Source organism: Cherax quadricarinatus, chromosome 8 (assembly GCF_038502225.1).
Source record: "Cherax quadricarinatus isolate ZL_2023a chromosome 8, ASM3850222v1, whole genome shotgun sequence".
NCBI lineage: Eukaryota > Metazoa > Arthropoda > Malacostraca > Decapoda > Parastacidae > Cherax > Cherax quadricarinatus.
The window spans coordinates 13,716,895-13,742,953 of record NC_091299.1 but is presented as its reverse complement, the minus strand read 5'-3'; the positions used below and the strand labels follow the sequence as shown (position 1 = coordinate 13,742,953).

Sequence of the window (26,059 nt, the reverse complement as noted above, 5' to 3'; positions counted from 1 at the left end):
GTTCTATTGTACCAGTACCTGCCCCCCCCCCAAGCACAAGCAGGAGACTACCAAGGCATGCACCCCTGAGAATGCCTGCCCGAGGTTTGGGGTATAGACTGAAGCTGAGGTTAAGACTGAGGTCGAGAAGGGGTGTAAAAGCTCATCAATGGAGGACGAAGAAGGATACTCGCCAAAAGCAGTTTGATGCTAGTAAAGGTTCCAATTAGCTTGGTCAAATTGCCAGCATGGACTACAAGGTGGTGAATATGAAGGAGAATTAAGGACGACTGAAAAATGGTCGCTGTCATGCAAGTCCGGGAGGACAGACCAGGTCCAGTCTAGTAGAGTTGAAGAGCAAACCGAAAGATCAATGCAAGAGAATGAGTATGAGGATCAAAATGGGTGGGAGTACTCATATTTAAAACATGGACGGGGAGAGAAGCGAGAAAAGCCTCCAACTGAATGCCACGGGAGTCACAGTGGGAACCTCCCCATCCCCAGAGGAAATGGCGAGCATTAAAATCGCCAAGTAACAGAATTGGTGGTAAGAAAAACCAGAAATGCAACATCTGGGATAGAAAATACCCGAGGAGGAGATAAAGAACAGATTGTATACCACTTATTCAAGTGGATGTGGGCTGCAGTGCAATGCAGCGAAGTATGAATAAAGAGCTGATGGTGTGGAATACTGGTGCACATAAGAAGTGCACTTTCATTAAAGACTCCAACAGGAAAATGATCCGATGAATATAATAAAACATACCCCAAGATGGGATGGCTAACAGCAGAGCATAATTTGGGTTCTTTTAAACAAACACCAACAGGTGAAAACTGGGAGAGCAACACCTGAAGCTCACCCCCGTTACCTCTGAAGCCACGAATATTCCACTGTAAATAAGCCATGATTTGCAAAGAGAAAGATAAAAGAAATCTGAAGGTAGAGGTATCTATGAACTAGAGGGGTTAGTTAAGTCCACATGTGGAGGCAGCAGAAAATGCACAAGCAGTGAAGGATTGCGATGCTGTGAAGAAAGGAGTTGTGCAGCTGGAGAAGAGTGAAGAGGAACAGGTGGTGGATCAGTGTCCATCAATGGTCTAGTCTCCTCAATGTATTTGGAGATAGCTTCAAATGTTTCAGACTAAGTAAGTTTATTCAGGTATACACAAATACAGTTACATAGAATTATCATACATAGCAGCATGTGTGTAGAGAACCTAGGATAACCCAAAAAAGTCACAGTGACTTATTTCCATTGGGGTCCTTTTACCTTATTATTATAATATAAAAGGTTATAATATTTTCTTATTATTCTACAATGAAGATAACATCTTATTATCATACTAAAAAGACTATCTACTACACCAAGGTCATTAAGACTATCTACAATACGAGGGTCATTACTAGGAATATGGTAAAATTTACACGTATGTTAGCTAAAAAATAGAAAATCATTCCCCTCCCTTTCTGTAGCTACATTCATCAGACACCTTTTGGCACTCTTCTTGAACTGGTTCATGCTATGACTGGCTTTGACATGTGCATGTGACATCATGTATGTGGGATGACATTGGAGATGGGAGGAGGAGGGCCAGTAAAGACTGGGGTGATGATGGAATGTACCAAAGTAGGGAGGGACGAAAGGGTAGAGGGAACTGGAGAAGCTTGGGAGGGGACAGGAGAGGAAGCGACCTGGGAGGGGGTAGAAAAGGAACAAACTTGGGAGGGGACGAAAGAGGAAGGTACTGTACGAGGAGGATGACCCTTCACTCTCTTAACAGAGCCAGAGGTGAAAAAACAGGTATAGAGACTAGAAAGTAAAAATGTGCAGGTAGAAAAAAGGAAGGGGAGGGGGGTTAAAGGAGATTTTAACAATGGGGATTTTTTGGACTTTGGAGAAGTAGAGGGGTGATGGCTAGGACTTGCTGTACGAGGCCTTGTAGACAAACGTGTGAGAAGAGGAAGAGGCGAGAACAGAATGAGGTGTCGAGGTAGGGACTAAGTCCAGGACAGCAAAAGAATTTGACAGGGGTGACTGGAAGGGGTGACCACAGAAGAGACTGCAGAAGTTGGGATACTAGAGGTGGGGGATCATTTATTAAGTAGAGAATGGACCTGCAATATTTCACTGGACCAAAAATGCCAGCAATTGCTCCACTGATGTGGTGTAGAGATCACCTTTCAAACTCTTAAGTGGTGTCCCGCAATAAACCGAGGATGAAAGCTCACGGCAGTCAAAAGATAAGTAAGCTACATTGCAAGGGTATTGTCTCCACCTGTAAGCAAGGACAAGTGTCTACTTTGAGTTCAAGCTGTTCCAGAATGTCATCACTACACACCTGGAAATTCTGCTGAACAATGGTATGAGGTAGAATGACAGTACCACTAGAAGAATTGAGAGAATGATGTTTACAGTAGTTACAGGAATAGCATCTATGGTTGTAAGGAGAAAAATCGAGAGCTTGGCTAGCATTCTGTACTGTGATGACGCGTGCACCACTCTTGAGAGCATAAAAGGATACATCTCCACCAACATGGCCTAGGAGTGCCTTGTTAATACCTGGAGGGGGTTTAGAGAGTTAATGCCCCCATGACCCGGTCTGTGACCAGGCCTCATGGTGCACAAGGGCCTGATCAACCAGGCTGTTACTGCTGGCCACACAATCCAATGTATGAACCACAGTCTGGCTGGTCAGGTACTGACTTTAGGTGCCTGTCCAGTGCCTGCTTGAAGACAGCCAGGGGTCTATTGGTAATCCCCCGATGCATGCTGGGAAGTAGTTGAACAGTCTTGGGCCCCTGACACTTATTGTGTTCTCTTATGCTAGTGGCTTCCCTGCTCTTCATTGGGGGGATGTACTGTCTGCCGAGTCTCTTGCTTTCATAGGGAGTGATTTTTGTGTGCAAATTTGGTCCTAGTCCCTCTGGGATTTTCCAGGGGTATATAATCGCATATCTCTCCCACCTGCATTCTAGGGAGTACAGGTTAACGAACTTCAAGCATTCCCAGTAATTTAGGCATTTTATCGCAGTTGTTTGTGCCGTGAAGGTTCTCTGTACATTTTCTAGGTCAGCAATTTCACCTGCCTGAAAGGTGCTGTTAGTGTGCAGCAATATTAAAACCTAGATAGAACAAGTGACCTCAAGAGTGTCATGGGCTTGGCATCCCTAGTTTTGAAGGTTCTCATTATCCATCCTGCCAAATGGAGAAGGAAGTGAAGAAGTATCATCTGGTAATGGTTTTTCGGGTATTTAGGTGTACGACCAGTTATTCCGATGTGGGATGGGTGGGCTATCCGAAAAGCACTGCACCGTAGAGGGCGAAGCCAGAAGCATGGTCTAAGAAGTGCGGAGGTCAGATACATTAAAGGAGTCAGGTTGGAGTGGGTGAAAAATGGCACCAGCAGGAGGTACGGGGGAACGAGAAATGTCTGAAGACTGGTCAAATAACGAGGTAGTCGGAACAAGGTGCAGTAGCAGAAAGGGGCCCAGGGAGAGCAGTTTCATGGACTTTGAACTCCATAGTAATGTCACTTTTTTTGTTTAGAGAGAAAAAAAAGGGGGGAAACATGGAGGGATAGCTCCTAGGAGGAATGAAAGGGCCATAAATCCCCCTCGGCACCCAAGAGGACCCCAGCACCTCAAGTAGTGAAGATGCGGCATGAAACCCATGCCATACCCTACCTTTCATGCCAGTAAACCAGCAATCTGGGATAGCAACCTCACATCTACTGAGCCACCTCAGTAGACAAGAGAGGGCGGCTGGATACCCGCCACAAAGCATACCTCCTTCAGCTGCCACCACCCCCCGGAATCTGAAAGGCAGCTTCCAGAGATAAACCTGTCACCTGAAAAACACCCAAAGCCACCCTGTAGGAGATAGAAGGAGTGGGATATTCCCAGGTGATCCAGATTCCATGGCAAACTATACCACCATGAACCTCAACAGAATGGGATGGACCATGGTACCCTTCCTGCTACCTAAGAACTCTAGTGCATGTGGGAAAAATCCCAAAGCCTGAAAACAGGAAGGGGATAGGGTAGGGATGGGGAGAGAAGGAAATGGAAAAAGGGGGATGGGGAGGATTGGATAGGGAAGGGGGGTTTGGGGGCAATTAGGTTCGGTCTGAGGAAGGAGACCAAAAGGTCTAATTCCTCAGACCAAGAGCCTCTTCACCACACCAAGGAGTCCCCCGTGATAAGGTGTACAATGGAAAGTGATAGTGCTAACCAAGGTACCAGTGGATGAACCACGAGTCAAGGATCAGTACTTCAACCCTTACTGTTGCTGGTACAAATAACCTAGTGAAAAACCTAAACTGGGTATCACTTTGCAGGTCTGAGAAAAACCATGGGAAAGGGGGCCCCAAGATAATTAATAGGCTAGACATAGTGAAATAAGTGGCTTCTCAGTAAAGAATAAAAAAAGTAATTTTTTCCATATTTGCTCAAGTTATGTAAATTTTTAAAAAATTATTTTATTCCTCTTATGCTGAATAATGTAGTTTATGTGGAAAATTTTGGATTTTCCTAAATTCAGCATGTGTAAAACTGAATACAACTGTGTAATAAAATGTGATGCTGATTTGACCCTCTTGAGAAATTTCAATTGGGACGGGGGTTGTAGATCAGCGGCAGAGGGACGTGGAGTAGACACGCCATAATGAAAATGTGTGAACACTGGACTGAATTGTGCAGTGTAATCAGGCATTCTCAAAGGTCAGTTGGTGTATATCGACCTCAGTCCGTAATTTAAAAATTGCAGACACATTCCTGCTGAAGAATTGGGATAGTGTGGAAAACCCTTAGAATTCGGCAACAACGACGAAAAATAAAAGATTCCAATCCTTCCCAGCAACACACTTTAGCTAAGTGATACTTACCCATAATGTACAGTATTTTTTATGTTGCCCATTGTAAATTCTAACTGTTAGGGTAATGTTAGGATGTGTTCCATCAGCATTAAGTGTCTTCCTGTCACAAGTGCATAAATTTTATTGTTCTAATGATTTGGTTAGGAGAAAACCTTCCCTAGTCTCTAGAAATATTCCCATTAACCATTTCTAACAGTCAGGTCCTAAAATCATACACAGCCTACATTAATTTATAATTTATCATTATTCGTATTAATGTTTAATGTTGTAATTATTAATGTTAGGTCTAGCTTTTTTTTTGTGGGAGTGGGCATAGAGCGAGCGAGTTTGGCGACCTACTGTGACCAAGTCCCACTTACCTCGCCCAAATTCCTTGCAGGAAATAATTCAGGTAATACCCTGTAAACCACCTGCAGGTAATTTCCCACAGTTTACATCTAAAACATTGTTAGGCGCATGCCACTAGTATGTAAATGCATTTCAGGCAAACTAATTCTAATGCTTAAAACTAATTAAGAAATATGCTTAAGTAGGACTTTTATGCAGTTAATTACAGTTATATACACAATAAGAATATACGCACTGTGCTGAAAATTTTTCACTTCCAGCTATGGTTAAAGATGTAAAACACACTGCACTCTTGATAGACAATGTGCTGATATCCAATGAGTTTGCTAAACCCTTCAGGAGTTTTAGCAACTGAAGCTCATTCAAGTTTTTTTTTTTGGCGGCATTACTGATTTGTTAGCCATAATGCCAAAGAATGCCTTCTGAAGAGCAGCTAAACTAATTTGAATGAAGCAGTTCAGTCTTACCATAATGATTTTGCATGTTAGGCATTTGTTTTTCCTTGTCACGATTATATGGTCAGTTGGCACAATTGCAAATTTTTCCTCATCAGGGATCAGCACACAGCTGATTTGCCAAAGTCAAACTAAACTCGCTAACCATTACGATTATTCTCATAGCCTTTCTACATTTGGTAACGAGTAAGATATTATAACAATTATATTTCACTTTGAATTTTAATTCATTTATATTTCATGAACAACCAACTGTACATATTAATAAGAAGTTACCTGGTGTTGAAGAATGGTGGGGGCGAACCACATACCAGTCTTCCTCAGGGTTTGGTTCATCCAGCATTAGGTTAACTTGTGATTGTAACTCTTCTTTATTTTCAAAGTTGCAGATGAAAGCCTGTATCTTAGGCTGCCACATTAGCCATGGAGGGGCATGTATCCGACACAGGTAACCTTCACAACTCGCCTCAAATTTATTTAGCAGAGGAGATTTAATCAGCTTACTGGATACTGATGATAATGGCGTCTGTGGCGTTTTTTCCTCTTTACATCTGTTCTGGTCTTTTACATCAGACTTCAGTACTGGCGAGTTCCAAGGAGTCCTGGGTGTCACTATTTGCTCATCCCCATCACTACTGAAGCTCAAAGATTTTTCCATCGCTAATATCCATTCTTCACTGGATTCTCCTTGACAACTTAGCCAAGTATCCTCAGGGAAGCTCCTAGTCCTATCCAAATGAGGAGATGATCTATTAAGCTTACATACACCTTCAACCGCATCGTTACAGAGCGCACTCTCTTTTGTACAACCAATTTCATTTTCTCCATTGTCCTGCGGATATTTTGGGTTAAATCCGTTACCCTCTACATTTTCATATTTGATAGGCGATGCAAGCTTTTGTAGCTTTTTCTTCACTTTGTCATGCATATTCCGGAAGGGGGTCAGTACATAGTCCTCTAACCTCTCAAGTGTGCTGATGAGTGACAAGGATTTATTTGGGCTATCATTAAAGTCATCCTGATCCACGTAAGAACTACTTAAAGGACCAATTATATCCTCTTCACTTTGGCTGGTATCAGCCGTACACGACAAACCATGTTTACTACAACCTTCATGGAAAACTTTATATAAATTATCATTTACATCTTCCTTTTCGCTCCCTGTTGACTTTATTACGTCTGTCGAGTGTGCATGTATGCTGGGAGCACCAGAACAATGGCAAAACACTTCAGCTTCAAGACCATTCTTTATTGCACTGGACTCCCATGAGGTTTGATGAACATCGAGAACAGCACCCAGAGACTGGTTCAGGCTGGTGGAGCACTCTGATAACCGATCGTAATCTGGCAGAGGCTGCGATGCGATCCATTCCATCATCATGAATGACACCTGCCAAAATAAACACTGCTAGAAAAATTTAATTAAGGGTGCTGTACAAAACATTCTTACAAACCACAGTACGGGTGGGGTTACCTGGAGTTTACCTGGAGAGAGTTTCGGGGGTCAACGCCCCCGCGGCCCGGTCTGTGACCAGGCCTCCTGGTGGATCAGCGCCTGATCAACCAGGCTGTTGCTGCTGGCTGCACGCAAACCAACGTACGAGCCACAGCCCGGCTGATCAGGAACTGTCTTTAGGTGCTTGTCCAGTGCCAGCTTGAAGACTGCCAGGGGTCTGTTGGTAATCCCCCTTATGTGTGCTGGGAGGCAGTTGAACAGTCTCGGGCCCCTGACACTTATTGTATGGTCTCTTAACGTGCTAGTGACACCCCTGCTTTTCATTGGGGGGATGGTGCATCGTCTGCCAAGTCTTTTGCTTTCGTAGTGAGTGATTTTCGGTTAGAACCGATGATGCATGGGTTTTAAAACCCCAGCCCAGAGGTTTGTGCACTGGTCTGGATTTTTACAACTCACTCGCCATGGGTTCTAACCCTACCCATAGTGTTTTTTTTTTTTTTTGCATTCATGTTATTACGATTTCGCGAGTCATATTCCTGTCCCTATTACAACATTTTAATCCATGACTCATGAAATCATAATGACACGATTGCAAACAAACCATACCACGGGTGGGGATAGAACCCGTGATCAGCGTCTCAAAACTCCAGACCGTCGCGTTAGCCACGACCAGCTAGCCACAATAAGATTCGTCCAACTAGGTATATTTCTACACCATACGAAGGTTAGCATAGGCACCACTGACCACAAATGCAAGTTTTTACAGACGAATCTCCAGCTAGCGTGGCCGTCCAACTAGGTATATTTCTATACCTAGTTGGACGAACCTTGTGGCTAGCTGGTCCAGTTGCTAACGCAATGGTCTGGAGTTGACATGCGCTGATCGTGGGTTCTATCCCTGCCCGTAGTACAGTTTGTTTGCAATCGTGTCATTACGATTTCGTGAGTCATGTTAACGGCTTTGAGGGGACTTAAGCCAGAGTTCGTCACGGCCACGCTAGCTGGAGATTCGTCTGTAAAAACTTTCATTTGTGGTCAGTGGTGCTTATGCAAACCTTCCTATGGTGTAGAAATATACCTAGTTGGACGAATTTTATTGTGGCTAGCTAGTGGCCCTCGATGTATGCACAAGGCTTATTCCTCTAAGAAAAAGGAGGAGTAGATGTAAAATAGAAAGGGACAGGCGCTCCCTTTACAGGCGACGGAAAAGAATAACAGAGCGGCTAAAAGAGATCAATATATCTGAAAGGCGTAGGGAGACACTGGTCAGAGAAATAGCAAGCATCGAACTTAAGCTAAAGAAATCTTATAGGAGTCAGGAATCGCGGGAAGAACTAAAAGCCATAAATGAAATCTAAAGAAACCCAAAGTATTTCTTCTCCTATGCCAAATCAAAGTCGAGAACAACGTCCAGTATTGGGCCTCTACTTAAACAAGATGGGTCCTACATAGATGACAGCAAGGAAATGAGTGAGCTACTCAAGTCCCAATATGACTCAGTTTTTAGCAAGCCGCTAACCAGAGTCGAAGATCAAAATGAATTTTTTTATGAGAGCCACAGAATTTGGTTAACAAGCCTATCTGATGTTATCCTGATGCCAAATGACTTCGAACAGGCGATAAATGACATGCCCATGCACTCTGCCCCAGGGCCAGACTCATGGAACTCCGTGTTCATCAAGAACTGCAAGAAGCCCCTATCACGAGCTTTTACCATCCTATGGAGAGGGAGCATGGACACGGGGGTCGTCCCACAGTTACTAAAAACAACAGACATAGCCCCACTCCACAAAGGGGGCAGTAAAGCAACAGCAAAGAACTACAGACCGATAGCAATAACATCCCATATCATAAAAATCTTTGAAAGGGTCCTAAGAAGCAAGATCACCACCCATCTAGAAACCCATCAATTACACAACCCAGGGCAACATGGGTTTAGAACAGGTCGCTCCTGTGTCTCAACTATTGGATCACTACAAGGTCCTAGATGCACTAGAAGACAAAAAGAATGCAGATGTAATATATACAGACTTTGCAAAAGCCTTCGACAAGTGTGACCATGGCGTAATAGTGCACAAAATGTGTGCTAAAGGAATAACGGGAAAAGTCGGTCAATGGATCTATAATTTCCTCACTAACAGAACACAGTAGTAGTCAACAGAGTAAAGTCCGAGGCAGCTACGGTGAAAAGCTCTGTTCCACAAGGCACAGTACTTGCTCCCATCTTGTTCCTCATCCTCATATCCGACATAGACAAGGATGTCAGCCACAGCACCGTGTCTTCCTTTGCAGATGACACCCGAATCTGCATGACTGTCTTCCATTGCAGACACTGCAAGGCTCCAGGCGGACATCAACCAAATCTTTCAGTGTTCTGCAGAAAACAATATGAAGTTTAACGATGAGAAATTTCAATTACTCAGATATGGCAAACACGAGAAAATTAACTCTTCATCAGAGTGCAAAAATTCTGGCCACAAAATAGAGCGAAACACCAACGTCAAAGACCTGGGAGTGATCATGTCGGAGGATCTCGCCTTCAAGGACCATAACATTGTATCAATTGCAATTGCTAGAAAAATGACAGGATGGATAATGAGAACCTTCAAAACTAGGGATGCCAAGCCCATGATGACACTCTTCAGGTCACTTGTTCTATCTAGGCTGGAATATTGCTGCACACTAACAGCACCTTTCAAGGCAGGTGAAATTGCTGACCTAGAAAATGTACAGAGAACCTTCATGGCACGCATAACTGAGATAAAACACCTCAATTACTCGGAGCGCTTGAAGTTCCTGAACCTGTACTCCCTGGAACGCAGGTGGGAGAGAGACATGATTATATACACCTGGAAAATCCTAAAGGGACTAGTACCAAACTTTCATACTAAAATCACTCAACGAAAGCAAAGACTCGGCAGACGATGCAACATCCCCCCAATGAAAAGCAGGGGTGTCACTAGCACGTTAAGAGAATACAATAAGTGTCAGGGGCCCAAGACTGTTCAACTGCCTCCCAGCATACATAAAGGGGATTACCAATAGACCCCTGGCTGTCTTCAATTATTATTATAATCAAAAAGAAGCGCTAAGCCACAAGGGCTATACAGCGCTGCAGGGTAGGGAAGGAAGCAAGGGAATTGGATGGCAGAAGGGAGGGGGGATGATCAGCAGGTTACAGAAAACAGCGGGGCAGGGGATAGTACGGGGGTAGAGGGTAGCAAGAGATTCAAGTAGAAAGGGCTGAAAGTATCAGAATTTGTGAAGTAAGTCAGTCGTTGTCAAAAAGTCAATGAGAGAGTCCGGATGAAAGGTGGGTCCATCAGCGAGAAGGGAAGGTAAAGAGAGAGCAGCGGGGCGAAGACGACGACAGAGGTAAATTCTGCGTGCTCGTTGATAAAGTGGGCAGTCCAACAGAATGTGGCTGACTGATAATGGAGCTTGGCAATTCTCACAGAGAGGAGCAAGACGCCTCTCCATGAGATATCCATGAGTAAGACGAGTATGGCCAATGCGAAGACGGGAGAGAGTAGTCTCCCAACCTCGACACTGGTGATAAGAAGACGGCCAGTAACCTATACTCGGTTTAATAGACTGAAGTTTGTTGCCGAGCATAGTAGACCAACGTTGTTGCCAACGGGTGTGAAGGTGGGAAGATATTACAGCAAAATAGTCCGTACATGGAATACCTCTATAAGAAACTGGTAGGTCATGTACTGCTGACCGCGCAGCAGTGTCTGCCTGTTCATTGCCCTGTACGTCAACATGACCAGGGACCCAACAAAAAACAATATCTTTATGCTTAGTAAAGATGCGGCGTAGCCAAAGTTGGATACGGAGGACTAAGGGGTGAGGTGTATCAAATTTTTGTATAGCCTGTAAAGCACTAAGGGAGTCTGAGACAACCACAAATGATGACACAGGCATAGATGCAATACGGATAAGCGCTGTAAGGATGGCATATAATTCAGCAGTAAAAATACTAGCTGAAGATAGTAAATGCCCTTGTACGATGCTGTCCGGAAACACTGCTGCGAATCCTACGCCGTCAGAAGACTTAGAGCAATGGCATGAGAATGAGAGTGAAAGTGGTCAAGAAAAAGAGAGCGGGAAGCGACCGTAGACAGTTGGGCTTTCGAGCAAGGGAGGGAGAAAGAACAGACTCGAACAGCTGGAACTTCCCAGGGGGGTAGGGAAAAGTGAGATGCTACATGTACATAGAAAGGTGGTAGTTGAAGAGAAGACAAGAGCGAATGAAGGCGAAGAGAGAAGGGACGGAGTAAGCAGGGGCGGCGAACAAATAAAGAATGTCTACTAATATCAGTGACCATTCTATAAATGGAAGGATTGCGGAGATCATGAGAGCGTAGATAGTAGCGCAGGCAATGGGCATCACGGCGATCGGATAAGGATGGAACGTTCGCTTCTGCATAGAGGCTTTCGACAGGGGAAGAGCGAAAAGCACCAAGGCATAAACGTAATCCTTGGTGATGAATGGGGTTAAGGCTAGAGAGAGTAGCAGGAGATGCCGCTGAATAGATCTGGTCACCATAATCAAGTTTCGATAAAATAAGGGTGGAATGTAGGTGAAGGAGGGTTCGACGATCAGCTCCCCACGAAAGATGAGCAAGGGTTTTAAGAAGGTTCAGCCGGCTGTGACAAGTTGCCTTCAGAGAGGTAATGTGAGGTTTCCAGGATAACCTACGATCAAAGAGGAGGCCCAGAAACTTGACTGTATCACGTTCAGGGATACGTGAGCCATAGAGGTACAAAGGATGATCGGAGATGACAGAGCGTCTAGTGAAAGTGATTTGGTGGGTTTTAGTGCTGGAAAATTTAAACCCATGTGTGGTGGCCCAATTGGAAACACGGTCGACTGCATGCTGGAGAGAAACTGTAAGGAGGTGACAGTCAGCGCCTGCACAGGCAATAGCGAAGTCATCAACATAGAGTGATGACCAAATATTTGATGGAAGACTAGAGGCCAAATCATTAATAGCAAGGAGAAAAAGTGTTGTGCTCAGAACACATCCCTGGGGGACACCTTCAGCTTGGATAAAGTCCGGGGAGAGCACATTATTAACCCGAACACGGAAATGCCTGTCAGTTAAAAAGTTCTTAAGGAAGGATGGTAGATTGCCTCGAAGGCCTAAGGAGTGGGCTTGGGCTAAAATATTATACCTCCAAGTTGTGTCATATGCCTTCTCAAGGTCAAAAAATATGGCAATAACTGAGTGGTTATTTGCAAAGGCATTACGAACATACGTATCCAAGCGCAGTAAGGGGTCTATGGTAGAACGTCCCTTACGAAAGCCATATTGACGAGTGGAGAGACTGTTGTGTGTCTCTAAATACCACACTAAACGTCTATTTACTAGACGTTCCATTACTTTGCAAACTGCACTGGTAAGAGCAATGGGACGATAGTGGGAGGTTTCATGTCCCGTAGTGCCTGGTTTGCGGAAAGGGAGAACAATGGCGGATTTCCACAGCTGTGGAAGAACTCCTTGTGACCAAATAAGATTGTAAAGGCGTAATAGGACTGCAAGGGCTGACTGATGTAAATGTTGTAGCATACGAATATGAATGTCGTCGGGCCCAGCTGCCGATGATCGACAAGCTGAGAGTGTTGCCTCCAGTTCTTGAAGTGTAAAAGGCACATTATACTGTTCTTCTCTGAGAGAAGAAAAGTCCAAGGGTGCTAACTCTCTGGCAGACTTTGAGGAAAGAAATGAGGGGCATAGATGGAGTCCCTGAGAAATACGGACCAGATGATTGCCAATTTCATTGGCAACATCTAGTGGGTTTGCTATATCAACACCGGCAACCCGCAGAACAGGAGCCGGGTCAGGAGAATATTTACCACTCAGTTTTCGTACTTTTTTCCAGACTGCACTCATAGAGGAAGCAGAGGTGATGGTGGAGACAATCTCGCCAGCAAGTGCGTTTAGCGTCACGGATGACACGGCGAGCGATCGCACGCTTCTGTTTAAAATCAAGGAGTCGCTCTGTGGTTCTATTGTACCGGTACCTGCCCCATGCAGCGCGTTTCAAACGTACTGCACGAGCACAAGCAGGAGACCACCAAGGCACGCATTTCTGAGAATGCCTGCCCGAAGTTTGGGGTATAGAATGAGAAGCTGCGGTGAAAACGGAGGACGAGAAGAGGTGTAAAAGCTCATCGATGGAGGACGAAGAAGGAACCTCTTTAAAAACAGTCAGGTGTGAGTAAAGGTTCCAATTTGCCCGATTAAATTGCCAGCGTGGGGTGCGAAGAGGTGGCGAATATGAAGGGGAAGTAAGAATGATTGGGAAATGATCACTGTCATGTAAGTCCGGGAGAACAGACCAAGTAAAGTCTAATGCGGTGGAGGAAGAGCAAACTGAGAGATCGATGCAAGAGAGAGTATGAGTCCGAGGATCAAAATGGGTGTGAGTACCTGTATTTAAAACATGGAGGGGGTGGGTGGCAAGAAAAGCCTCTAACTGAATTCCTCGGGAATCACAGTGAGACCCTCCCCAGAGGAAATGGTGGGCATTAAAATCACCAAGTAACAGAATCGGTGGCGGTAATGACGAAACAAGGAAGGCAAAATCCGGAATAGATAATGCCCGAGAAGGAGAGAGATATAAAGAACAGAGCGTATACCACCTATGTAAGTGGATACGGGCTGCTGTGTAATGCAGCGAAGTATGAACAAATAGCTGATGGTACGGAATATCAGTGCGGAGAAGAAGGGCACTTTCATTAAAGGTCCCATCAGGAAAAGGATCTGAAGAATACAATAAATTATAGCCTGAGATGTGAGAAATAACAGCAGAGTGTAATTTTGGTTCTTGTAAGCAAACACCAACAGGGGCAAACTGGGAGAGTAACATCTGAAGCTCACCCCGATTACCCCTGAGGCCGCGTATATTCCACTGTAAAAAGGCCATGATTGGCAATGATAGAGATACTTGAAATCCGCAGGTAAGGGTTCCTACGGACTAGAAGGGTTAGAAAAGTCCACATGCGGAGGCAGTGGAAAATGTTCAAGCAGCGAAGGAACGGTGCGCTGTGAAGAAAGGAGTTGCGCAGATGGAGCAGAGGAGAGAGAAAGAGCGGAAGGTGGATCAGTGTCCATTGATGGTTTGGTCTCTGCAATATATTCAGAGATTGCTTCAAGTGTTTCGGAATTCAGAGATGTCGTATGGGAGACAATATTGGGAATGGTAGGGGGAGGATGAGTAAAGATTGGAACTGTATTGGACTGTACCAAGGTAGGGGGGGGCGAAAGGGTGGAGGGAACTGGAGAAGCGTGGCAGGGGACAGAAGAGACAGGAACCTGGGAGGTGGCAGAAGAGGAAGAAACTTGGGAGGGAACAGGGGAGGAAGGTACATTACGAGGAGGAGGGTGAACCTCTGCACTTGTAACTGAGCCAGTGAGAGGGGAAGAACTAGGGACAGAGACAGGGAGGGTAAAATGAGGAGGTGGAAGATGGGTAGGAGGTGTTACCGGACCTTTTTTTGACTTTTGAGAAGTAGAGGGACGATTGGGAAGAGGTGTCGTACGAGGTCTCGTCGATACTGAGGCTTGTAAGAGAGAACTCGAAGAAGCGAGATTAGACTGAGGCGTTGAGGTAGGGACGTCTGAGCCGAGGACAGCAAAAGGATTAGATACAGGAGTGATTATGGGAGAGGTAACCACAGAGGTGGGTGTAGAAGACGGGATACCAGAAGTGGGGGGACGTTTTGAAACACGGGAATAAGAAACACGTGGGAGTCTCCCTTGGAGGCGGAGATGAGAAACTGCCATGGCATAAGGGAGACCTTCTGTCTCTTTGAGGTAACGGATTTCCCGCTCGTTTAAATAGACCTGACAACGGCGAGAGTACGAAGGGTGAGCCTCATGACAGTTAAGGCAAGAGGGAGATCGATTGCAAGACGTATTAGAATGGTCATCGGCACCACAGACTGGGCATTCGGCGATAGATCTGCAATATTTCGCTGGATGGCCAAATCGCCAGCAATTTCTACACTGTTGTGGTGTAGGGATCACCTTTCGAACTTGTAACCGATGTCCTGCTATATAAACTGAGGATGGGAGTTCTCGGCTGTCAAAAGTTAAACGAGCCACATTGCTAGGGTATCGTCTCCGCCCACGGGCAGGAAGAACGTAAGTGTCTACCTTGAGGATTGGGAGATCTTGGAGTTCCAGCTGTTCTAGAATGTCGGTGCCACATGTCTGGAAATTTTGTTGAACTATGGTATGGGGCAGAATAACGGTACCACTACAAGAATTGAGGGAATGATGTTTTTCAAGGGTGACAGGAACAGTATCTATATGGGAAAGACGAGAGAGCTCACGAGCCTGGGTAGCATTCTGTACGGTAATGATGCGCGTACCGCTCTTAAGAGCATGAAAAGAAATATCTTTACCAACATGGCGTAGGAGTGCCTTGCCAATACTATGGTCAGAAAGATAGGCAGTAGAGGAAGTTGGTCGTAAAGTGAAGAATTTAGTCCACTGTTCAGTCTGAAACTGAGCGTGGAAAGGTAGTGAAGGACGTGTCGATCGTTTCTGAGAAGAACGAGAAGGTGAAGGTGGAGAAGTATCATCAGCAGGTAATTGTCGTTGACGTTTAGGCGTGGGACCAGAGTTGGTCCGACGTGGAATGGGTCGGCGATTTGAAAATTGCCGCACCGTAGAGGGAGAGGCCGGAAGCATAGTCAGAGGAGAGCGAAGGTCTGATAAATCGAAGGAGTCAGTCGAGGCCTCAGTACCTGAAGCGGGTGAGGAAACAGCACCGGCAATAGGTACAGAGGCATGAGGAATGTCTGAAGAGTGGTCCAAAGACGAGGCGGGGTCAGAACGGGGTGCGGTATCAAGAAGGGGCCCGGGGGTACCAGGTTCATGGACTAGGGCTGCCATGGTTAGGTTACTTCTTTCTTTTTGTTTTTAAGAAAAAAAAAGAAAGAAGAAAATAAAATAAAAATAAAAAAAAGAAAAAAAAAAGGGGGGACCGGGGAGGGATAGTTCCTAGGAGGAATGAAAGGGCCAGAAATCTCCCTCCGCGCCCAAGAGGACTCGACACCGCTAGTAGCGCAGATGCAGCATGGAACCCGTGCCATACCCTACCCTTCATGCCAGTAAACCAGCAATCTGGGATAGCAACCTCACATCTGCCGAGCTACCTCGGTGGACAAAAGAGAGGGCGGCCGGATATCCGCCACAAAGCATACCTCCTTCAGCCACCACCCCCGGAATCCGAAAGGTGGCTTCCAGAGATACACCCGTCGCCCAAAAGACACCCAAAGCTACTCCGGGATACCGGAGAGGGATCGGGACATCCCTAGGCAATCCAGATTCCACGGCAAACTACGCCACCGCCAAGAAACCTCAACGGAATGGGATGGACCCCGGTGTCCTTTCCCCTACCTAGGAACTAGCGCGCCTGTGGGAGAAATCCCAAAGGACAAAAAGAGGAAGGGCAAAAGGGAGGAGTGGGGAGGAGGAGGAGGAAAGGAAAAAGGGGAGGATGGGGAGGATGGGATAGGGGAGGGGAGATTGGGGGGTAATTAGGTTCGGTCTGAGGAAGAAGACCGATAGGTCTAATTCCTCAGACCAAGAGCCTCTTCACCACGCCAAGGAGCCCCCCTTGAAGAGGGGCTGTCTTCAAGCAGGCACTGGACAAGCACCTAAAGTCGGTACCTGACCAGCCGGGCTGTGGCTCGTACGTTGGATTGCGTGCAGCCAGTAGTAACAGCCTGGTTGATCAGGCTCTGATCCACCAGGAGGCCTGGTCACAGACCAGGCCGCAGGGGTGCTGACCCCCGGAATACTCTCCAGGTCCGGGAAGACGCGTCCGAGGGAGGCTTCCGTTTAGTGGATGCTGCAGTGGAGATGCAGCAGATCTGGAGAAATGTCATGGAGGACGTATGTACAAGGAAAAGGGCGGTGATGGCCCCAGATTTCGACGATGCCCTGACGCCTGCCCAAAGGCCAGGAAAAAAGGCATGGGCAGGGAGTGGAAGTAATAAGCAGGGCACTAAGGAGCTTGCAAGAATGGGGCTTGGTGTGAAGAGTAGAGTGTTAAAGGTGAATACATGAAGGGTAGCATCGGGCAGCATGGAAAACTTTACTATCTGTCTTCTGTGTATGACAATGTGAATGGTCTGTGTGGTAGCAAAGAGAATGGTTTGTGGGGTTTGTACTACAGTATCATATGGATGCTGTATTTTTGCAAGAGCATAACAGATTAGGTACACTGTACATTTAAACGGGTTGTGTGGTCATTTTGGCAAGTGAAGCATGCCCGTTTGTGTATCACCATAGTGAAAATGGAGGCGATGGGCAAGTGATCCAAGTGGATGGGAGCTGGCAGAATGATTTGATGTTCTTAGTACGGGTGTATGCACTTGCAGATATGCGGGTTTAGAATTCCTTCATTAAGGAGGAGCTAGTCTATTTTCTTAGGTCTATGAACTCATTGGCTTTAGTGGGAGAAAAAACTAATTGGGAGGGGGGACGTTGCACTGAGGGGAGATGGCTGTGCATTATTCACCAGTGCTGAATGAACTGGGGCCCAATGTGCACTTGAAGGATGTGTATGATTGGACTGTGGTGGTGCCGGATTATACTTTGTAAGGGGGATGGTTATGGGGCACGTTTGGATCATATTTATAAGTCTTGTATGAAATTATGTTCAATAAGCATAGTAAAAGCGGCTTATTCTGATCATAGGGAGGTTCTTACTGGGGGAGGGGGGTGTATTCTTTGGCCATGAGACATAGGGGGTATTGGAAATTAAATACAAGGGTGCTGAGTGATGGGTTTCGAAGAGTGGAGGGGGAAGCGAGAGGGAAAGTGGCATGAAGTTGGCGTGTTGGTGGGATGAGATGGCCAAACTGGAGATTACCAAGTTTTATGTGGGTGAGGGTAGAAGGGTTAGTAATATGAAATACAGGCTGGCAGGGGTCAGTGATGGGGGGTGTACCCTGTCGATGAAATTGATGAATTGAAGGAATGGGTTAGGGGCATACATAATGAGCATTTTGATGCAGTGAGGGTTCAGGCGGTGGTGGAGGTGTTATGGGGAGATAAGCCTTCAGCTTGTGTGTTGAGGGGGCAGCAGCAGAGGACAGGGGCAACTACCATTCTGAACTTAGAGATCCATTGTGAAGTCTGGGGGCTTCAGGGAGGGACAGGTTCTAAAACAATATGGAGGTTTACCAGGAGTTTACCTGGAGAGGGTTTCGAGGGTCAACGCCCCCGCGGCCCGGTCTGAGACCAGGCCTCATGGTAGATCAAGGTCTGATCAACCAGGCTGTTACTGCTGGCCGCACACAAGCTGACGTATGTACCACAGCCCGGTTGGTCTGCTATGGGCTTTAGGTGCCTGTCCAGTGCCTTCTTGAAGACAGCCAGGGGTCTACTGGTAATCTCCTTTATGTATGCTGGGAGGCAATTGAACAGTCTTGGGCCCCACACACTATGTTCTCTCAATGTACTCGTGGCACCCCTGCTTTTCATCAGGGAAATGATGCATCTCCTGCCAAGTCTTTTGCTTTCATAGGGAGTGATTTTCGTGTGCAGGTTTGGTGCAAATCCTTCCAGGACCTTCCAAGTGTATATTATCATGCATCTCTCTCACCTGCATTCGAGGGAATACAGATCAAGGGCCTTCAATCGTTCCCAGTAGTTTAGGTGCCTTATCGTCCTTGTGTGTGCCGTGAAAGTTTTGTACACTTTCCAGGTCTGCAATGTCGCCAGCCTTGAAGGGGGCCGTTAATGTACAGCAGTATTCCAGCCTAGATTGCACAAGCAAATTGAAGAGAATCATCATGGGCTTGGTATCCCTAGTTTTGAAGGTTCTCATTATCCATCCTATCATTTTCCTAGCAGATGAGGTAGATACATTGTTGTGGTCTTTGAGAGATCCTCTGACATTATCACTCCCAGGTCCTTTTCCGCTCTATTGTATGGTTAAAGTTTGTCGTATACCCTGATACATTTTTAATTTAAAGTTTCCCATATCTGAGTAGTTGAAATTTCTCCTCGTTGAACTTCACATTGTTTTGAGTGGCCCATTCGAAGATCTGGCTGATGTCCGCTTGGAGTTTCACGGTGTCCAATGGAGGTCACTGCTATGGTAATCCGGGTGTCATCTGCAAAGTTAGACACGGAGCTATGGCTTACATCTCTCTATATCAGAAATGAGGATGAGGAATAAATGGGAGCGAGTACAGTGCCTTGTGGAACAGAGCTTTTTACCGTGGCTGCCTGGGACTTTACTGTTTACTATTACCGTGTTCTATTTGTTAGGAAGTTGTAAACCCATCTACCAACTTTTCCATTTATTCCTTTATCACGCATTTTGTGTGCTATTACACCATGGTCACTTGTCGAAAGCTTTTGCAAAGTCAGTGTATACTACATCTGTATTTTGTTTATCCTCTACAGCATCCAGGACCTTGTTTTAGTGGTCCAGTAGTTGGGACAGGCAGGAGCGACCTGTTCTAAACCCATGTTGCCTTGGATTGTGTAATTGATGGGTATCTAGGTGGTTGGCGATCTTGCTTATTAGAACCCTCTCAAAGATTTTTATATGGGATGTTAGTGCTATCGGTCTGTAGTTCTTTGCAATTGCTTTACTGCCACCTTTGTGGAGTGGGGATATTTCTGTTGTGTTTTAGTGTGTGTGGGATGACCCGTGTCCATGCTCCCTCTCCATAAAATGCTGAAGGCACGCGATAGGGGTTTCTTGCAGTTCTTGATGAACACGGAGTTCCACGAGTCTGGGTCTGGGGCAGAGTGCATGGGCATGTCATTTATTGGCTTTTCAAAGTTTTGTGGAGTTAGAATAATATCCGAGATTTTTGAGATGACCAAATTTGGGTTTCGTTCATAAAGAATTCACTTGGATTGTCGACCCTTAGTCTGTGCAGTGGCTCGCTGAACAGTCATATTGGGACTTCAGTATCTCACTCGCTTCTTGGATGTCATCTGCGTATGTCCCATCTCGCCTAAGCAGGGGCCCAATACTGAATGTTTTTTTCCTTAGATTTGGCATAAGAATTTTTTTTTTTTCAATTTCCTTTATGGCTTTTAGTTCTTCGTGATACTTATCTCCTGTAAGAGGGAGGAGGGAAAAGGCTGATAGTAACCCAGGTCTTCGGCCGGGGGAGGGGAGAAGCTGGTGGCAAAAGTGATTCGCGACCTAGCTGCCAGTGAGTGTGGACGTGCCTCATACCTCTCTGCTGACAGTCTAGCAAGCTATCCAGTGACGTCATGGTATTCAGCGTGAGGAAGCGGGTGAATACCGTTGGTATACAGCTTGTTCGGGGGGGCGATTACGCCTGAGAATGAACAAGTTTTGCTACCTAAGATTATCCGTGACACTTATGGTACTGCGGACAAGGATTTGTACGGTGTGGCATTAAATGGCGCATACCGGATATTTGTAAAACTACTCTACGAGCCAGTGTACGAGCAGCTGGTTGAGCAATTCCAAGATCTCTGCGTAGATGTGTCCCCTGACGTGCATGTGCGTATGGTGGATGTCTCTCGACAATATACGTGGGTGAAACTGTGCAATGTGCCCTTCGAGGCTGATGCAACGGATCTCCGCAGTGTTTTCAGAAGATACGGAGTGGTACACATGGCTAAACAAGGCATGCGGGTGGCTGAGGCGTATGTTGGTCTCCCAGACGGTTCGTTTACCCTTAAGATGTCTCTACGCCAGGCCATACCATCGTATGTGTACCTTGAGGACTTCCGAACACAGGTCATGGTGTCTTATGCTGGTCAACGACGGACGTGTCGCCTCTGCGGTGAATATGATCATATGGCAGCAGTGTGTGGGCAGCGCGGGCAGGCCAGAAGGCAGGCCGGTGGATCAACGAATGACGATGGGCAGAAGGCTCCCATACATGGACGAAAAGGAGATGGTGGCCACGGTCAGCTTTGGAGTGAGGAGATTGAGGAGCCAGTGGTGGTGTCGAATCTGGAGCTGTCGTCTCTTGAGTCACCTGCATCGCCGGTGGTACAGCAGGCTTCCGGGGAGGACCAGGTGACGGTGGAAGTGGAGGACTTGGATGCGACAACAGCGTCTGTTTTGCATACCATGTTCTCATCTACGGATGTGGTCTCCCCGGCTGTGACGACGGCCAGTCCGGAGATTGTGTCTGTGGCGGTCTAGCAGCAGCAGGAGGAGGTTGTTGGTACTGGTGGGGCTGGCGGGGACGTGGTGACCCCTCGTCAGAAGGCAGAGACGAAGGTGGTGGTGGAGGTTCATCGTGTGGACGATCTGGTCACAAACATGGAGGAGGACGCTGGGACGAGGAAGAGGGCTGCAGCAATGTCGGACTCTGACGACGTCCTGACGCCGGCTCAACGAACAGGGAAGAAAGCATCGGTAGATGGGGGGCGGTGTGCTAGTGGAGGTGAGCAGCGATAGCAGGTGGTGCCAGGTGGCACGGGTGTCGTGCGTGGAGAGCATGGCAAACGTGGCCCCCAGGGCCCAAGTGGGCATGCAAAAGTACAAGTGGAGCAGCGAAGGAGGAAACCTTAGCCAGGTGTGAGGGGGGGTTTAGATAGGGGCGGGAATAGTCGTGGAAGGTGTGATGAGGTCTGCTGCTTGATGGCAACGACGGTTAATGGCGTGTGTGTCTGGGAGCACCAGATAGCGTGCGCCTTGAGAGAGGGGCATGTGCCCAGTGTTAGGATGAAAGTGGCTTGATATGTGCTGTTCAGATGTGTCTGCAAATTGTGGAATATGAGTAGTGTTAGGTTCTGGTTAGAGGTGTTGCTGCCTGCGCCTGTGTGCGCCTAAGGTACGCTGGTGCGGTTGAGGTGGCGTATGCTGTTGCTGTGTGTATGAATCTTGGACTATATGTTGTATGATAGTAGGTGGGGGTCTGTATGGTGGAGGTTTGAGGATCATCCTTATGTTCTATGTCAAGTATTGGGTATGTATTTTATACCTATGCATACACAATGTATAAAAACACTGGTAGTGTTACTTGTGCAGGACCTGCTGTTATGAGGCCTCTTGTATGCACAAGGACAGACTCTTTGTAATTACTTGAGGATATTTGTGAAATGGGTTGTGTATATACATGTACTGTATCAATGTGTTACGATGTTGTATTCTTTTTCTTTACTGTATAATTTGTATGTTTGGTTGTGAATAGGTTTGGGTGGGACATGCAAGGTGGGGGGGGGGTTGAGGCTTCAAACACGTTTGTGTTGGTGATAATTTTTAGGATAGGTGTCTTTCCTGTAGTGAAATACTTATGAGTGCTACATGCCTTTTATGTTGTAGCAATGTAATGTTTGTTGTGATATATATCTAAACCATGACTCTTGTTAGTACACTGTTCAGGCAGTCTTGTGGTCGTTTAATACACTTTGTGGACAAGCATGACAACTGTTATATTAATGTATATATGTCAATATGTCCGTGAGCTGTGGTAAACCTGTTTGATTTAGAATAGGGGGGTAAAAGGGGGGGGGGTGTTGGAAGCCACACGGAGTTGTGTGGTTCATTAGGCGATGGAAGGTTATCACATCTGTTGCCGGATAGGTCTTGTATTATTTTATTTATTAACTGTTCTGTACTGTTTTAAATAAAATCTTGCTTAACATAGGTGCATGGGATATAATGCATAGGGGATGAGGGGCAGTTTGTCAGCACAAAGTTAAACGTCTGTGTGCTTTTGACAATGAAATTTATAATTCTGTGTAAGAATTTATACTGTGTTCTTTTGTCTATTTAATGTATTGTATTGTTTTAAATAAAATATAAAAAAGATTTGGCATAAGAATTTTTTTTTCAATTTCCTTTATGGCTTTTAGTTCTTCGTGATACTTATCTCCTGTAAGAGGGAGGGAAAAGGCTGATAGTAACCCAGGTCTTCGGCCGAGGGGACAGAAGAGGCTGATAGTAACCCAGGTCTTCGGCCGGGGGAGGGGAGAAGCTGGTGGCAAAAGCGCTCTCTTCACAAGCTTGTCATGATTGTGACCAGACCTACCTGGAGTTCATTACCTTCGTAAATTGCGATTTCATTACCTTTGTAAATTGTGAGTTCATTACCTTTGTAACTTGTTCAGCTATCAAAACTTTGAGGCCCAGTCCCTGGACCCATTATGTACCTCTGTAATCTTTTGACTACCGCCCACAGGATGGGTATGGGGTGCATAATAAACTTATTAAACTAAAAAAAAACTTCACAATGAGAGGGTCCGGGTTCTATTCTCGGCGAGGGGGGTGGAAACATGGCGTGTTTCCTTACACCGGTTGTCTATGTTCGCCTATCAATAAAAAGGGTACCAGGGTGTTAGTCGACTGATGGGGGTCTCATCCTGGGACAAAACTGACCTAATTTGCCCAAAATGCTCAACAAGCGGCTTTCTACATAGTAGTATGTCATTGATGTCTGCTAGGGCTGTATACCTTGTACATGTAATTGTAGAAATAAAGATATTATTATTATTAGATCCTTGGCCAAAGCGAGAGTAGCCTAGTAATTGGAGACCCCTTCCCCTATTTCACCAATACTCTAAACTAGATCAAACATTTCCCTCAGCACTAGTTTAAAATCTCATTCTGGCCTAAATTCAGATTAGTCTATGTTAAAACAGTTTATCAATATTAATCATGTTGGCCCAAATCATATCCGCATTAAAAACTCATTTTTACCAATATTTTTCAATATAGCAATAACCAAAACATATTCGGTATTCACCACTGCCAATGTTAAACTAAACTGTTACAAAATCTATCAGGTTAAACCAAATAAAAAAATAAACCATTTGTTCAACAGTCAATTTGAAGGCTGTCCGAAATGCTGTACATAACCAGGGGTTTCCTATGTAGTTTATAACTGTCGGTCAGTCCCATGTTGTCTACTGTACTTGACACAAATAATTATCATATATTAAATGTGCTCATTCCTTATGGGATTATATATAGCCTAATTATAGTTATGGAAAGAAATTAACTTGTACACAAATAATCCGCACAAACTTTCACGCCGATCTGGACCATTAACCAGTTAATGGGTCAAGTTGGACCGAAGCTTCGTCTTTTGTTAGTTTTATTTGTTTGGGTTATTTGTGTGTTGTCCGAGTGACGGTATTGTGCCTTTTTATTCTTCAAGAGCTTAAGCCTAAAACGATCACGCTGCACCTGGGATGGGAGGGGAGGGGGGGGGGTTAATTTTGATTCAAGGAATGGAAGGGTTCCTCCCCCGGGAGGGGGAGGGGGGGAGGAGCAGTATCAAGGTGCTTCCTTCAAGGGGTGAGGATTTTTTTTTTAATAGTAACATTAAGAGTGCCAAATCACTGACCAGGACCATCATACATCTCCCATATACACAAAGCATTTATAAATTAAGGAAAGATGTCTAAAGTTTGGCTGATTAATGATGGTGTGACGCCTACAAGTTCACTAGACAGTAGTTTTAATATATAAAATAGGGATTATAGTAAGAAAAAAAAAAAACTCAGCATGTACACGATGACAGAACTGCACATCTCAGGGTATATATATATACATCTCGTGACGCCTAAAAATAAGTCATAATAACTTACCCCCTCCAGGTTGCAACACCTCCACCTCAGAGGACGGTTACAGCAGCACTGAGTAGTAGCAGCAGGTGGCAGGAGAGCGGACAGGTCACCTGCTGCCGCTGTGTCTCACGAACTCACCTCGCTCAAGTTGTAACTCCAACTAACAGATGGCACTAAGAATCAGCGCTCACTCTATAAAACAGAAAAACAAATACTCGAATGGTATTCCGCATCTTTTCAAGGTTTTTAATGTAATAATAATAATAATAATGCAAGGTTTTCAATGTAACAACAACAACAACAACAACAACAACAACAATAATAATAATTATTATTATTATTATTATAAGCCCATTTTTGTTTTACAAAACACTATTACATATTTGTATTTGCGAGCATTTTCGTGACTGTCAATATAATTGTCATGGTTATTATCATGTTTACCTGGAGTTTACCTGGAGAGAGTTCCGGGGGTCAACGCCCCCGCGGCCCGGTCTGTGACCAGGCCTCCTGGTGGATCAGAGCCTGATCAACCAGGCTGTTGCTGCTGGCTGCACGCAAACCAACGTACGAGCCACAGCCCGGCTGATCAGGAACTGACTTTAGGTGCTTGTCCAGTGCCAGCTTGAAGACTGCCAGGGGTCTGTTGATAATCCCCCTTATGTGTGCTGGGAGGCAGTTGAACAGTCTCGGGCCCCTGACACTTATTGTATGGTCTCTTAACGTGCTAGTGACACCCCTGCTTTTCATTGGGGGGATGGTGCATCGTCTGCCAAGTCTTTTGCTTTCGTAGTGAGTGATTTTCGTGTGCAAGTTCGGTACTAGTCCCTCTAGGATTTTCCAGGTGTATATAATCATGTATCTCTCCCTCTTGCGTTCCAGGGAATACAGGTTTAGGAACCTCAAGCGCTCCCAGTAATTGAGGTGTTTTATCTCCGTTATGCGCGCCGTGAAGGTTCTCTGTACATTTTCTAGGTCAGCAATTTCACCTGCCTTGAAAGGTGCTGTTAGTGTGCAGCAATATTCCAGCCTAGATAGAACAAGTGACCTGAAGAGTGTCATCATGGGCTTGGCCTCCCTAGTTTTGAAGGTTCTCATTATCCATCCTGTCATTTTTCTAGCAGATGCGATTGATACAATGTTATGGTCCTTGAAGGTGAGATCCTCCGACATGATCACTCCCAGGTCTTTGACGTTGGTGTTTCGCTCTATTTTGTGGCCAGAATTTGTTTTGTACTCTGATGAAGATTTAATTTCCTCATGTTTACCATATCTGAGTAATTGAAATTTCTCATCGTTGAACTTCATATTGTTTTCTGCAGCCCACTGATAGATTTGGTTGATGTCCGCCTGGAGCTTTGCAGTGTCTGCAATGGAAGACACTGTCATGC

General features: G+C 45.6%; 1 protein-coding gene across 1 annotated transcript in view; it reads right to left on the bottom strand.

Moving 5' to 3' along the window:
* Positions 1-24,843, bottom strand: part of LOC128685379 (uncharacterized) — a 52,263-nt gene extending 27,420 nt beyond the window's left edge. Inside the window, exons 1-2 of the mRNA XM_053771888.2 lie at positions 24,690-24,843; positions 5,934-7,047 (exon numbers count right to left, since the gene is read on the bottom strand). Coding sequence (XP_053627863.1) covers positions 5,934-7,038 — 1,105 coding nt within the window. The 5' untranslated portion in view covers positions 7,039-7,047; positions 24,690-24,843. The remainder of the gene's footprint in view (positions 1-5,933; positions 7,048-24,689) is intronic.
* Between the last annotated feature and the right edge of the window lie 1,216 nt (positions 24,844-26,059).